Raw genomic sequence first — 15,336 nt, 5'->3', positions numbered from 1 at the left:
GTAATATATATTTTTAAACATGTTTTAAACAAACGTTAATGGAATTATTAATGTTTATTTAAAACGTGTTCCAAAAATATAAAATATTCTAGTAAAGTACATTTAAATAGCATTTAAATTTTCGCGCTCTCGCACGCCTAGCGCGCTTTTAGTGCCCTCTTGATGTGAGTACACGCGTAACTTTGAAAAAGAAATCTAGAGTCGCACATCTATTTCTAGTATATAGTAGATAATCTATGAGCTCGACAGTCGACTATGGATGGAAACTGGATAGCACTACTTGCACCACTCCACTGTTGAACATGCTTACTCGTTCATGAGACTCATAAATAAAAGAATGTTTATTGTTTGGTCAAATCAAACCAAGGTGCCGATAAAATTTCTGCCTTCTGAACTTATTACTTACACTGTTTGATTTATGAACTTCCAGTCTAGATGCCATTGTTTAAAAAAAAATCTAGTCGGGCTCGGTGGTCGGGCTTATCCAGTCTTACCGGTTAGCAACCGGACCGGCGGCGAGGTGATTACGTGTCTCGCGACAGGCTTGCTACAGGCGTAAATCTTGCGATCATTGCTGTCAAATGTCCGGCTAAAGAGAGACAGCAATAGACACAAAGCAAAATAAGAAGAAGAAGAGAGACAGCAAATGAACAGTCACATTGCTATTGCTGTCGCTACTGCAACGTTTTACGTATTCACTCCGCCGGAACCGGACTCTATAAAAGTCAAACTAAATGATATGTCTATGATAATATTAACGTAGATGGAGTAATAAAGTTAGATAATAGAACGTTTGCTTTCTCATTCACACTAAAACGAGAGCACAGATAAAGTTACTAATGTGATAAACAGAGACGCAGCTAACCTATTTTTTGTCCCTTATCGTGTAACCGTTTTTTTTCAAGAATACATACCTACAAGGAATACAACTTTAGTTGCAAAACAAACTTTGAGAATTATTCGTGGCGTCATTGTATTTCTCATTAGTTAGTTATTTACTTGTTTTCACATAAAAAAAAGTTTAATACAAATATTGTTGATCGGTTATTACAAATATTGACTAATAAACAATGTTATTCATCGTTACGTCGTGCTATCGCTATCTCATACGTGGTTACACAGTACTTAGCTTTTGTACTCAATCTACGGATAATAATTATTAGTTTCTGAACGGCAAGTGAAAGTGAGATTTATGGAATAGTCTATGGGGTTCCAAAGAGCAAAGGTATTTGTTCTGTGATTTGCGTGGTGATTTGTTTAAAAAAATTCTCCAAAGAGTAGGTAGGTACCTATATAATCACTACCTACGTTTATTTTCTCCTTTTATTTCTGGTCGGTGATTTTCTCTCTGAGGTGTGAGGTGTCTGTGGAGGTGTCTCTGAGGAAAAGTATTTTTTAATTTAATAATAATTTAATGATATACTAAGAAAATTGTGCAAAATCAATGATAATAGGAACTGATATTGAATAAGTTAACTAGTTATAATCACAATTTTATAAATAAATTGGGGAGCTTTATTTTATTAGTGATAATGAGCTCCTTAGTCCAATATGTTCTTCTGCGAAGTGATTTACTAAAAGAATTAGGTTGGTCAATAGGTGCCTTGGTGGCTCAAGCTTGTCATGCGTCTACAGCAGTATTACATCTGTACAGAGAAGACGAAAACACAATGAATTATTTAAATGATTTGGATAACATGCATAAAGTTATTTTAGAGGTAGGTAAATAAAATAATAGGATGAAGGAAATAATTATATTCTGATCTTCTTAGTAGAATCTACTTTCCAAAACGGTGGTAGTCGACATAATAATTAATATCATAAGTGGCACATGCTGTCCATGAAATAAATAAATACATACATTTCAGTGGTATGGTAAGTAGTTATAGGATGTAGAATAAATAATAATGATTTGTTTTATAATAAACTTAACATAGGAAGGTACCTACTTATATTTTGTTAATCACAGGTGCCTAATAAAGAGTCGCTGAAGAAGGTAGCAGAAAAATTAAAAGAAAATTCAATAGATCATAAATTATGGATAGAACAGCCGGAGAATATACCAACATGCTTGGCTCTGAAACCTTACCCTAAAGATGAAGTGAAAAAATATGTAGGAAAATTTAAATTGTATAAAGAAACTTTGAATTTAGTACAGGTCTAATAATATTAGTCTTTATTAAATATAATAATAAAAGTATTTTTCAATATATGTATTTCTTGTAACTACGAGTATCATTAAAAAAGCTTTACTAACTTGATTTTAATTTAGGTGGAATTGCAAAGATTAAATAGGTAATTAATTTGACAAAATAATATGCATTGGCCAAATTCTTTCAGGGTATAAAATATTTTTTTTAACTTGGTAAAACAATAGTTTCAATGTGCAATTGGGTATTATATAAGTAGGAATACCTATGATGAATTTTTCTTTCAGCTGCCAAGATTTTTAAGGTATTTTAGCGTTTAAATTATTGTGAGTGATTTCCAAGTAATTTTCAAGGCAGTGATAGTTTAGTAGATAACTTAGATGGTGTTGTAGAGACCACTGTGTTGACTGTAGATGGTTATAACTTATTATAAAAAATCGGTCAAGTGCGAGTCGTACTCGCACAGGATGGGTTCCGTACAAGAAATAACTTTTTTTTTTAAATTTCCATTGTGACAATTTTGAAATTTTTAGTGGGTAGATACTATACATATACCTACCTATATGTATAATGTTGAAGCGGCAAAAGAAATACGCATTCTGTGAAAATTTCAGGTCTTTAGCTATTATGGTTCACGAGATACAGCCCGCTGACACAAACGGACAAACAGCGGGGTCTTAGTAAAGGGTCCCGTTGGTACCCTTCGGGTACGGATTACGGAAACGTAGTGATTATATACTCTTTGCGGATTACGGAACCCTGATCTAATGCTCGCGACTTCATCCGCGTGGACTACACAAATTTCAAACCCCTGTTTCACCACTTTAGGGGTTGAATTTTCAAAAATCCTTTCTTAGCGGATGCCTACGTCATAATAGCTATCTGCATGCCAACGATCCGTCCAGTCGTTTGAGCTGTGCGTTGATAGATCAGTCAGTCAGTCAGTCAGTCAGTCAGTCGCCTTTTCCTTTTATATATCTAAATATATAAAAGGAAATTGAAGGAAGTCCAATTATGTCTAATGTCTATTATTTTTCTGGTCAGACAGGTCAGTCCATGTCTGAGACTCAGACTAAGAATCACCGAGATTTGGCATTAAAAATATAATAATAGTTAGGTACCTTGTTAGAGCAAGCTAGATGTATAGAAAAGCTCAGAAGTGTGATAAAGACAAAAACAGTTTTTTGTCTTTGTCATAGTTTAGCTTTTTTCTGTTGGGCACGTTGTCGTTTGTGCCCAACAAACCTCTGTGATAGTAATTTATTGCGAATATTAGGAGTTTTTATTTAGTTTTCTGTTTTAAAATTAGTATTGAAGGTGTGTAGATTTGTAGAAGCCATTTATGGTGCATTGCTGTGTAAAAGTTGTAGCGAACGCAAACCTTTGAACCTATAAAACATAACCTTTCATAGTTACGTAAGTATGATTTCTTTTGTTGTTATGTCCCTTTCGGGTATACGCGTCTGAGAAGTCTCCTTGATTCTTAGTCTGACGTCCGAGACATAGAGTAAAGACCAATGGTTGTATCCACAGAGTACATTGAATCCTTGATTCCATGTTGTACTACGGTGTTTGCACATTAATAGTGTTTGTATCTGACATCTGTCACTGTGGCCCTACCGCGGTTGTTTGACAGCTACAATGTCACGATCGCAATCATCTCTGATTGGTTAATGCTCGCTCACTATTGGCCACAATGCATTGTTGCAACAAGAATCGCACAAATTCAGCCAATCAGAACAATTGAGATTGTAATAATGATTGATGCAGGTTTTAGACAATCGCCCTGCGGCACTGATGTCATAGGTAATGAAAAACGAAAAATTGGAAAAACTAACACAGCTTCCAAAACGATTTTTCAATAAAATATTGAGCTTGAATCTATAATTCCTTTGAATTTGGACTTTAAAAAAGATAATTTGTGTTCTGAATGGTAAGTTCAAATTATACCATACGAAAACCGTGTGAATACATTACAACCATACACGGACTCACGCGAAGGCGATTTGTCATACCTGTTTTGTATGTAAAATTCTAAAAAAAACATTCAAAAAAGCAGAGAATGCCTGATGCTTTGATTTGATTTCGATAGATTCTTACTCCTAAAACTTAGATGTGAAAAATTCAGTTTTTATAAGTACTTAATATAAGTAATTATACATTGACATAACTAATACCGTGACCAGTGGTGACCGTATAGTGACTAATTACGCTATTTCCTTAAATTGTTTTAAGGCTGGGTTACATTAAAGACCTCTTCAAATTCAAGTCTTGTATTTTTTTATGTTCTCTATTTTGTACTTCATACAAACTATAACATTATTACAGGTGATTTAATCCAGGATGGCTTCATCTAATACACTACAAAAAGCTATCGATCTCGTTACTAAAGCTACCGAAGAAGACAAAAACAAGAATTATGAAGAAGCCTTACGACTGTATGAGCATGGTGTAGAATATTTTTTGCATGCAGTGAAATACGAGGCCCAGGGAGAAAGGGCTAAAGAGAGTATAAGAGCTAAGTGCCTACAGTACTTGGATAGGGCTGAGAAACTGAAAGAATATCTCAAGAAGGACAAGAAGAAAAAACCAGTAAAAGATGGTGAGGCAAATTCAAAGAGCGATGACAAGAAGAGTGACAGCGACAGTGATTCTGATGATCCAGAGAAGAAAAAGTTGCAAGGAAAGTTAGAGGGTGCTATAGTGGTGGAAAAACCACACGTCAAGTGGAGCGATGTAGCTGGACTCGAAGGCGCCAAGGAAGCCTTGAAGGAAGCTGTTATCTTACCTATAAAATTCCCTCACCTATTTACAGGTAAGAGGATTCCTTGGAAGGGTATTTTACTCTTTGGTCCTCCTGGTACTGGTAAATCATACCTTGCTAAAGCTGTAGCTACTGAAGCCAACAATTCTACATTCTTTTCTGTATCATCATCTGACCTTGTGTCTAAATGGCTGGGAGAGTCTGAGAAGCTAGTGAGAAACTTGTTTGATCTCGCTCGTCAACACAAGCCGAGTATCATATTCATTGATGAAATAGACTCCTTGTGCTCATCACGTTCTGACAACGAATCTGAATCTGCCAGGAGGATTAAAACTGAGTTCCTAGTACAGATGCAAGGTGTAGGAAATGATATGGACGGCATCCTTGTGCTAGGAGCTACAAATATCCCATGGGTTCTTGATGCTGCTATAAGAAGGAGATTTGAGAAGCGTATCTACATTGCATTGCCTGAGGAGCACGCTCGGTTGGATATGTTTAAATTGCATCTTGGTAACACAAGACACCAATTGAGCGATGAGGACATAAAAGTTTTGGCAGCAAAAACGGAAGGATATTCTGGAGCTGACATAAGTATTGTCGTTCGTGATGCTTTAATGCAACCTGTCAGAAAGGTTCAGTCTGCTACACACTTCAAAAAAGTTACTGGCCCAAGTCCTACAGATCCGGATCTAATTGTCAACGATTTATTGACCCCATGTTCGCCTGGTGAACCTGGTGCAGTGGAAATGACTTGGATTGACGTACCGAGTGACAAGCTTGGTGAGCCTCCAGTTACAATGTCGGACATGCTTAGATCACTAGCTACTTCCAAACCGACTGTCAATGATGAGGACATGATCAAACTGAAGAAGTTTATGGAAGATTTTGGTCAAGAAGGTTAACTTTAACCACCCTGTTTACCTCTTCGGAAATGTTATAGAAGCACAGTGCCTATATTTTTGCGAGAGCTTATTGTAATTATTTTATAAGTGTAATTATTATTTTTACTCGCTTTTCCATTTTCACATTCATTATGGTCATACAAATAAGCACATCATTGTTATTAGATTATGATTGCAAACTGCTAAGTTTTAAGTTATGGAAATTAATAGAAATTAAATGTTTGTTGAATAGAGAAAGGAATATTTGTAATTGAAAATTTTGAATATTATCATTTGTGTTATTGAAATGTAAAATTAAAAAGTTTAATCCTACATAGTATTTTGATCACAATATGTTGGTGTTGTATGCTGAAATATTTCTTTAGGGTCGTGTTAGAGTCAACACACACTGGCAGAGCCGAGTCACAGTATCTTAATAACGGTAGTGGTACACCTCCATGTTTTGTTTTGATACATATTTTTACATATTTCAACCTATGTCAAAGTACATAAAGCTGCTTAGATAGTTATCAAAAAGACTCCACTCAAATCTGTCTGTATGCGTTGGCCCTTTAGTGTTATTTATAATATCATTGGTTTAATTTTTAATAATTATTATTATCTTTGTCATATTATAACCACAGAGCTTTGATATTTGAATTTTAACTTCAAAATTGTTTTGCTATTCTATACCTCAAATACATTTTAGTTATGTAAATATTATTATTATTATGAATGAATATCTTCATAAAACAAAAGTTGGAATTCAAATCTAATGTAAACCTCTATGGAGTTATTTATGTATATATAAGTGAAAAATAATGTGATTTTGGTTTATTTTTTTGACCGTAGAAAGCGCAAGAGCCGCTTAATCCGCCAGACGTCAGTACCATCGATAGCGTCGTAAAAATGCGTTAGTAGAGGTTACGTTAGCGCCGTCATATGCGTACTGGACGTAATTAGCATTTCTTCTATGTGCTAGTATTATACGATGAACTATAACCTTTTCTATAGGTCGATTCAGTCAGCTATGATTGGCTGAATTTATGCTATTCTTGTTGCAACAATGCATTGCAGCCAATAATTGAAGCAGCGAGCGTCAACCAATCAGAGGTGATTGCGATCGTGACGGCGTTGATTCTCATGTTTTTCTCTAAACTAAATTTAGAGTATCTGCATCTTTTTAAATATTAATATTGCTAAACAAGGACTTTTTTTAGTTACGCTCAGAATCAGCACTTGTAGCTGTTTTACCGAATATCTCAAAAGAAGTTATTTTATTGTGTTGTAAATTAGCTATACGTAAAATGTATTTTTCATTTTGTATTGTTATTTAAGTGAATAAAATAAATTCTTATTAACAGTAAATTGAATTTATTTTGTTTAATGCGTACACTTGCGAGCAATCTAATCGACTCACATTCTACCTATTTTCACCCTTGGCCTGAGATCTATAAAGCGTACTTTGACTTTGCTGAGACTTGACACAGAGTTATAAATTCATAGTAGGTACGCTCTCGAACTCAGAGTTGAATAGAATTAGATCGTTCGTTAATATAATATTAATAAAACACACAATGAAAACAATAATTTATTTACAGTCGGGAATATCACGATATTATTTGATAAATCTTAAGAATACAGCTTAGCAGAATTAGCACTAATGTTAGATGAGCACTTGTTTTTCTTCGATTTGCAGAACTTGTCTCTGGAACAAAAAGGAACATTTGAATACATAATTACACATACATTTGAATTGAAGAAATTAAAAATATAGGCACAGCTACGTGAAAATGGGCTGAGCCGTCATCTATACGCGCCTAGTAAAATTGTTCTGTTGTGATGATATTTCTTTGGAGTATAAAGCGCAACACACACCGCCAGAGTAGACTCAAGACTGGTATAATACAAAAAAAAATGAAAACCGACTTCAATAACCACCAACACTAAAAAGTAAAAAATAATTTAGTTTATTAGGTACTCAATATATTATGTATACAAGAGTTATTGTAGTTCCATAGTAATATTTTTGGAGCCGGTGCCAATTAGCCGCACGAACCGTCTATCTACTCTTCATAGTGTTTTGCGACTCCAAATTGGCACCGACTCCAAAAAATATTACTATAGAATTACAATAACTCTTGTATACATAATATATTGGGTAATAAATTAAATTATTTTTTACTTTTTAGTGTTGGTGGTTATTGAAGTCGGTTTTCATTTTTTTTTTTAATTTTTTTTATTTCACAATTTTTAGTGGCCCCATCGTACTAAAATATGATATGCCTGGTTAAAAACCTACTGTTTACTAAGCTGTTACACTGATCACGAGCAATTTACTTTTATCTATTGAGGTGTTCTGTTCTCCATCTCCGAAAGATATTCATCAGATCTTCACCAAAGTACGAGTAAAATAGAACCACCTCTCAAGTACGACCTACCAAACAAAAAAGAATCATTAAAATAGTTTCATATTTGGCGAAGAAATCGCGTAACAAACATACAAAAAGACATACATTCGAATTGAGAACCTCCTCCTTTTTTCAAGTCGGTTAAAAATATGCTATGCCTGGTTAAAACCCTACTGTTTACAAAGCAATTACACTAATCGCGAGCAATTTACTCTTATTAATTGAGGAGTTCCGTTCTCCATCTCTGAAGATATTCATCAGATCTTTACCAAATTAAAATGGGACCACCTCTGAAGTATGTCCTACAGAACCAAAAAAGAATTATCAAAATCTGTTCATAATTGACGGAGTAATCGCGTAACAAACATACAAAAAAAAAACAGTTGAATTGAGAACCTCCTCCTTTTTTTGAAGTCGGTAAAAAATATAAGGCCGCGCTCACTTTGCTTGCTTTTTCGTATGAAATGTGGAGCAATCTAGGTAAGATAGCTATTTAAATAGCAATCTTACCTAGATTGCTTCGGTAATAGCCTAGTGGTTAAAACGTCGTTCGGTCTTCTATTGGGGAGATCGGGCCTTTTATCCCGGGCACGCACTTCTAACTTTTTGAGTTATATGTGCGTGTTAAGCAATTAAAAATATCACTTGCTTTAACGGTGAAGGATCATGTGGAAACATGATGGGGAAACCAGCATGTCTGAGAGTTCTTCATAATGTTTTTAAAAGTGTATGAAGTGTGCCAATTCGCTCTTGACCATCGCGTCGGTCGTGGCGGATTATGGCCTAAACTCATCTTACTCTGAGAGGGGACCTGTACTCAGTAGTGGGCCGATGATGGGTTGATCATGATGATATGGAACACTACACCAATCAGTGTGACTCGATGGGGAAAAATAGATCAGTTCCCAACAAGTCACACATGTGACACGATTGAGTGTGACTCGTTGGGAACCCGTTAATGAAGGTGAAGCAGCTCTTTATCAAAATAAGTCAAACGCCGCCATCCGCAGTTGACATATTATTACTTATATAGTTATGGGTAAGTAACTGCAGTCGAGATGGCAATTAGGGTGGGGACGCCCTGCACACTCGCACAGCACCCGCGCTATCTCGCTAACCCGGTGCGGATTAGCGCGGATGGTGTGCGGGGCGCCCCCCTCCTCATACCCCGATTGCCATCTCAAACTGTCGCGAACTATACTTGAATACTTGTCATGACTTTTAAGTGTTACGGCGATTACGCACTGTACTTCCGTCATCCGAGTTCTATTCGTCATCCGTGAGAATACTTACCAGCGATCATCTACGACATAATGTCGTATACAAAACAAAAAGGAACGTATTTTCACGGACTCGGATCGGATGAGAGCGTAACTGTCGTGTTTGAATAAAAGTCAGTTAATTTTGAACCGCCAGGCGCCATCCAACGTGTTTACCTTATGAGGCGTTACCTATTAAAACAGTTCTTTCACGTCTGTGTGTTCCGATGGTGGCAACGCATCGTATCTTCATGAGAGGTTTGGCGGGCGCTCGCAGGCCCAGCGTGGAGATCACCAGCCCTTGCGCAGCAGGCTTCGCGTCAAAGGTTGTCAACCACGACGGCTCGGTAACCTACCACAGGTTAATATCTAAATATTTAAAAGGAAAAGGTGACTGACTGACTGACTGACTGACTGACTGATCTATCAACGCACAACTCAAACTACTGGACGGATCGGGCTGAAATGTGGCATGTAGATAGCTATCATGACGTAGGCATTCGCTAAGGATTTTTGAAAAAACAACCCCTAAGGGGGTGAATAGAGGTTTGAAATTTGTGGAGTCTAGGCTGATGAAATCGCGAGCATAAGCTAGTAATATATATACCTATATATACATAATTTCCTTATTGGAAATTATGTATAAAATATAAACGATATCTACCTACAACCTACTTGTATACCTACGTACTGTGCCTACGTATGAGCATTGAGCTAGCTTAAAATAGGGTATTATCACACGGCATACCAAGCGAGAAAAAATCTAAAAAAAAACCCGGCCAAGTGCGAGTCAAACTCGCGAACCGAGCGTTCCGTACTCGGGTACCTATTATTTCGACATTTTGCACGATAACTAAGTTGTGATAAATCAAAAACTAAGTTTATTGTGCATTAAAATAAATAAAAATCAATTTCAGAATGTACCTACATTAGGATCACTTCGTTGGCTGTCTGTCCGTCTGTCGTGTCTGTCAAGAAACTTATAGGGTATTTCCCGTTAACCTAGTATCATGTTTGGCAGGTAGGTAGGTCTTTTAGCACAAGTAAAGGAAAAATCCGAAAATTTGTGGTTAGGTATAGGTACCTACCTACATCACAAAAAAATTAAAATGTGTTCAGGAACAAACAATAAGGTAGTATTTTCAATTTTCAAATTGAGGTAACTAGACCAAGGTAACTAGATCATATGAAAGTGCTTTACCTATAGCTTACCTGTTATTGAAAGCAAATTAAAAATAAATAAAAAGTAGGTAGGTAGATAGGTACATCTAGTATCTACCATGATACGGAACCCTTCGTGTGCAAGTCCGACTCACACTTGTCCAGTTTTTTATTGATATGAACAATTTAATAAACCAGTTAACCCACCTATTATTATCTACCTAAGTATAGTACGCGACAGGTCGAGATGCCAATTAGGGTGGGGACGCCCCGCTGTAACCCGGTGCGGGATAGCGCAAGTGACGTGCGGGTGTGCGAGGCTTTTCACCGCCTCATACCCCGATTGCCATGTCGACCTGCCGCGTACTACCTATAGGTAGGTACTTAACGAATAATTAGATATTTGTACCTATCACCTTTTGTCCATTTATCTGCCATTGCAGATCAGGTGGTGGAAACGCCTTAGCAGAAGAACAGTTAACATCCAGTGGTTCATGAAGGACGTACGGTCGCTCGTGACCCACTATACGTGGATTTTCTCGAGGAAAATCTGAAAAAAGTAAAAGTTCATGCGTATTTTAGTACGCGGCAGAAAATAATGTACATGGACCTTTAGAATGAGATTTCGGTTTTCTATAGCGTAGTTTCTGTCACTCATAAGCTGAAGTGGCAGCGGGCAAGTTATGCCAGTTGTCAATGGCCGTTGGAGCCGAAAAGTCCAAGGGGGAGCCCTCGTATAAGCAAGCGAAGTGTGGGGCGCCCTCCAGCACGATCATGGATTGCCGGTAATACCTATAGAGACTGGCGCAAAGTGGCTGGTTGAGCAAGGCTGCGGGAAGGCCAATCCACTGGCCGATGATGATGGTGATGATATGATGAATCGGTTTCTATGCAGCATCGTACCGTAACGCTAAATCTAGATCACAGCTCTCACCGCTGCTTCAGAGAGTCGTCAATGTTGGTGTGAAGGGCTTTATGCAAAAGCTAGGTGTTACCTTTTGTCTAAACCTACAAAGTAATTAGTTAAGTACTTTTTACTTAACTAGGGACATTATTATTAATTTAGCTGTCTAGATAATGTGCTATAAAAAAAAATTACCTACTTGAAAATCTTCTATGTTGATATTCGCGAAAAAGTTTTAACATTTAAATTAACCTTAAAATTGGTAAAAACTAAAAACTGTCCACGCTCAGATTACGGAGTAGCGAGGTGAAATCCCTAATGGTAGGTAATTTTAAAGCATGAAATACACAGAGACCAAATAGCGGGCGGAGGCGGGTTGGGGATGAAGACGGACTGAAGAATTTTGTATTAAGCATGTTTTGTTTAATCGTTGATATGTATGTACATATTATATTAGGTAGATATACTTCTAAAATTACTTACAATGCCTACGTGGGCTAATAGGCAGACAGAAGAGGTTTTGAGTCCAGCGCTATTCAGTTCTTGGTATCTATGACGATTTCCCCTTCTGTCATCATCATTATCATCAACCCTTCACCGGTTCACTACTGAGCACTCTTCTCTCAGAATGGGAAGGGTTGGAGAAACTATAGCTACCACACTAGTCAAGTGCGGATTGGCAGACTACACACACCTTTGAGAACATTATGAAGATTGGAGAACTTTCAGGCATGCAGGTTTCCTCGCGATGTTTTCCGTCACTGTTATAGCAAGTGATATTTTATTGCTTTGGTAGGCTTATAAAAAAGTTAACAAATTCAAAATACGAGTTTTAAGACTTAATTTTCAATAATTCCCGAACCGCTCCCGCTCTAGCTTCTATGTGTTTAATGCTTAAACTTGTTTTTATTTTGTAGCAAATTTTGTAACTCATCTAACCAGGTAGGTAAGTACCTCCATACCTTTTAGTTACCTGGTAACTTAAATGGCTGCAGCTAAACTTTAAAGTGGCACAAGTTTAGATCGTTACTTTAGTGTGTTACTCCTAATTAGGTTAGCCGTGTAATTTAAGTTTATTAATTTATTTTTTAGACCCTTGCGTGCGGGTTTAATAAACTACTAATTGCGAACCCAACATGTAGATGTACAGTACAAAATCTCGAATTCACATCGGTCTTACTAATTCATGTCGCAGGGAGCCGCTGGATTCCGGCGGTGGAAAACTATGTCCAGCAGTGGACGTCTTAGAAATAGACTTTATTTAATTCAAATTAACTTTTACAAGTTCTTTTTGGGATTTTGAAAGTTTGACGATGACGATGAGAGCTGATAATCATTATACCAGGCTAAACAAGACTAGAAATAAAAAATTAGTTATTACTTAACTTACAATAAATTTCCATGAAAGTTTCAGCCTGTGCGGAATGAAAGGAAGGCGCTTCTTCTGACACCTCGCACCGGTATATTCCTCTCGACTTCAGTGTCAGGTCTCGGAGATGTACTCGCCGAGCGCTCGACTTTTCTAGCTATAAAATACATTTTGATATTTGATAGCTATTTACACTCTGAACTGGACATAATATACAAGTAAGCTGGAAGAGACGTGCCATACAATTTTTTTTAGTTTTTTTGTGCCGATTCGAAGTGCCCCACCGGCGAATTAAAATTGAAACTTTTTGCCAAATGGTCTTCGTGTTGACACTAGGTATGTCTCATTATTAACATTTAGTTTCGAGTACGCTCATCGCCGGCTCACTTCTAAGCACTCGGTGCTCTCAAAATGAGAAGGGGTTGACCATTGTCTACCACGCTGGCCAAGTGCAAATTGGCAGACTTCACACACCTTTGAGAACACTACGAAGTACACTGAGGCATACAGGTTTCCGCAGGATGTTTTCCTTCACTGTTAAAGTAAATGATAAAAGAATTGCTTAAAATGCACGTAATTCTGAAAAATTTGAACTTTTTGCCCGGGATCCATTCCCGGACCACCCGACAGGCTATCAAACCACGTTTCAAAAGAGGTGCGGCACCGTAAAAATAAGATTTTCAAGAAGTAGGTATTATTCTTACATCGACCTTCACTCCCTCAAGTTTATGAGCGTGCTGAGGCGGTCGCAGCCGTGGCATGTACCGGTAAAACTCCTCATTATCCCGGTACCATTTGACCGAGTACAGTTTACCTCCTTCTAGGTCGTAATCACATGTCAGAGTCACAGATTCGCCCCTTTGTTTGAGGCTTGGTACTGATATCCCCACTACGCGAAGGCAAATTGTCACTAAAATAAAATATAAATCACAGTATAGAGACATAGCAGTTTGACGCCTTTGATCTCCTGGTAAATGATGACCACGATGACCCTTCAAAATAGGGCCCTACATAGGTAGGCCAGTTCGGGTCGCTCCTTCGTCCCTCACTTTAAACAAGATGGCTCGGTCTGATTGGCTTGTACCTACCACTGTAAGTACTTAATATCATATCCTTACCCTGTAGAAAGATTGTTAAGCTGTGATAGCTTAGTCACAGAGGCTTAGTGGTTAGGAAAAGTGGATCCTCATAAAGGCGCCCTCATCAGCATCTCATCACGTCATTATCTCTTCTGTTGCATTGCATTATGTAATTTAGATTGTAATGTTGGCTACGATAGGCTGGCATCTCCGTGTCGGACAAAAGTCCCATAAAAATAAGGACGATTAAGAAAGTTTCACCTTGAGGTCAACAATGTAAAATTCGATGAATATTAAATTTAAAAAAAATTGATTCGAAATTTCCTTCAATGAAGAAAAACAACAAACTGACTATTTCCTTATGAGTTTTTTACAAATATAGCAAACACGAAAGATAATTGCTTCGAGTATGTTCACAAAAGAAAACATAAGGATATAAATTACCTTTGGGAAACACGAAAAAAATATAATAAAGCGCTACAATAAATCTCTTCATTTTTTGTTTTAAATCAGTCTTTCTCTCCATGTGCCGCACCACAGCGTAGGATCATAATTAATTATGTTTATTTATAATTAAGTATAACATAAAAAGTCACATTTGGATGCTTAAATCACAACCGTATTCGATATTTGTTTTTAGTTCGTTAGAGTTTATTTCTCCCGCGGTAAATCGTAACTTTGTTGTACATTTCGGTGAAGTACGGGCAGGCGAGTGAAGCGTAGCGCGATTCGTAGGCAACTAACTGTTGCTACTATAACTGTAGTTGCTATACGCTACGAATAGCTGTGGGTGCTACATGGTGATACAGCTTCTTTCAGGTTTCTAATTAGCTATTATGATTCCCTTAATATTTTGCCTTCATTAATTTGATTGAAATATATTGTGCTTTTATGACGTCAGTTTGCATGATTTTTGTATAACGTATGTACTTATGTATTAGGATTTAGGAGTATGATATAAAGGCGCCTTTACACCTAATTTGTAAATACTCTGTACTAGTTAAGTTATATCATATTATGCACTATTTGCGTGTATAGAAGTGTTTTTACTGATTTAGTTACTTAACTACGTTACTACGTTATAAAAATAGTAAGAAGGTACAAAGTTTATTATACAAATTATCGCAAGGGTAAAATACAAAAGGGTGATAAAAAATAACGAATAACGAGGCCATGGGTTCGATTTCCATTGGAAGAGATTGGAAATATTAGGTATTGGGTTTTTCTGTTAGACCTCGTTTAACAATCTACTCATTTTACTTAATTTTCATTTTTCTTTTACTTATTTTAATTTTACTAAAAACCGGCCAAGTGCGAGTCAGGCTCGCGCACCGAGGGTTCCTTACTACAGTCGTATT

At 36.9% G+C, this 15,336-nt stretch overlaps 3 protein-coding genes across 3 annotated transcripts; 2 read left to right on the top strand and 1 right to left on the bottom strand.

Annotated features, from left to right (window-relative positions):
• Window positions 1-1,342: 1,342 nt before the first annotated feature.
• On the top strand, window positions 1,343-2,226 carry LOC117985931 (putative peptidyl-tRNA hydrolase PTRHD1). The gene is made up of 2 exons (XM_034972730.2): window positions 1,343-1,718; window positions 1,970-2,226. The coding sequence occupies exons 1-2, from the start codon at window positions 1,533-1,535 to the stop codon at window positions 2,162-2,164; spliced, it is 381 nt and encodes a 126-aa protein (XP_034828621.1). The 5' UTR covers window positions 1,343-1,532; the 3' UTR covers window positions 2,165-2,226.
• Window positions 2,227-3,924: 1,698 nt separating this feature from the next.
• On the top strand, window positions 3,925-7,163 carry LOC117985928 (vacuolar protein sorting-associated protein 4). The gene is made up of 2 exons (XM_034972724.2): window positions 3,925-4,083; window positions 4,479-7,163. Exon 2 carries the CDS (start codon window positions 4,494-4,496, stop codon window positions 5,814-5,816), a length of 1,323 nt encoding a protein of 440 aa, XP_034828615.1. The 5' UTR covers window positions 3,925-4,083; window positions 4,479-4,493; the 3' UTR covers window positions 5,817-7,163.
• A 209-nt stretch (window positions 7,164-7,372) lies between these two features.
• On the bottom strand, window positions 7,373-14,702 carry LOC117985934 (uncharacterized). Its single transcript, XM_034972733.2, has 6 exons — window positions 14,423-14,702; window positions 13,604-13,809; window positions 12,921-13,056; window positions 11,043-11,176; window positions 9,658-9,817; window positions 7,373-7,503 (listed from the first exon to the last, which is right to left on the bottom strand). The coding sequence occupies exons 1-6, from the start codon at window positions 14,502-14,504 to the stop codon at window positions 7,406-7,408; spliced, it is 816 nt and encodes a 271-aa protein (XP_034828624.2). The 5' UTR covers window positions 14,505-14,702; the 3' UTR covers window positions 7,373-7,405.
• Between the last annotated feature and the right edge of the window lie 634 nt (window positions 14,703-15,336).

The sequence above is a fragment of the Maniola hyperantus genome, chromosome 10, assembly GCF_902806685.2.
Source record: "Maniola hyperantus chromosome 10, iAphHyp1.2, whole genome shotgun sequence".
NCBI lineage: Eukaryota > Metazoa > Arthropoda > Insecta > Lepidoptera > Nymphalidae > Maniola > Maniola hyperantus.
This window is presented reverse-complemented; position numbering and strand designations above follow the sequence as displayed.

Bases quoted from the DNA above. Each gene is read 5' to 3' on its own strand.
- LOC117985931 (XM_034972730.2), top strand. From the start codon at position 1,533: ATGAGCTCCTTAGTCCAATATGTTCTTCTGCGAAGTGATTTACTAAAA. The intron at 1,719-1,969 runs GTAGGTAAATAA...TGTTAATCACAG, and splicing joins TGCATAAAGTTATTTTAGAG to GTGCCTAATAAAGAGTCGCT.
- LOC117985928 (XM_034972724.2), top strand. From the start codon at position 4,494: ATGGCTTCATCTAATACACTACAAAAAGCTATCGATCTCGTTACTAAA.
- LOC117985934 (XM_034972733.2), bottom strand. From the start codon at position 14,504: ATGGAGAGAAAGACTGATTTAAAACAAAAAATGAAGAGATTTATTGTA. The intron at 13,057-13,603 runs GTAAGAATAATA...TGTATTTTATAG, and splicing joins TTGAGGGAGTGAAGGTCGAT to CTAGAAAAGTCGAGCGCTCG. The intron at 7,504-9,657 runs GTAACGCCTCAT...TTTTTGTTCCAG, and splicing joins TGAAAGAACTGTTTTAATAG to AGACAAGTTCTGCAAATCGA.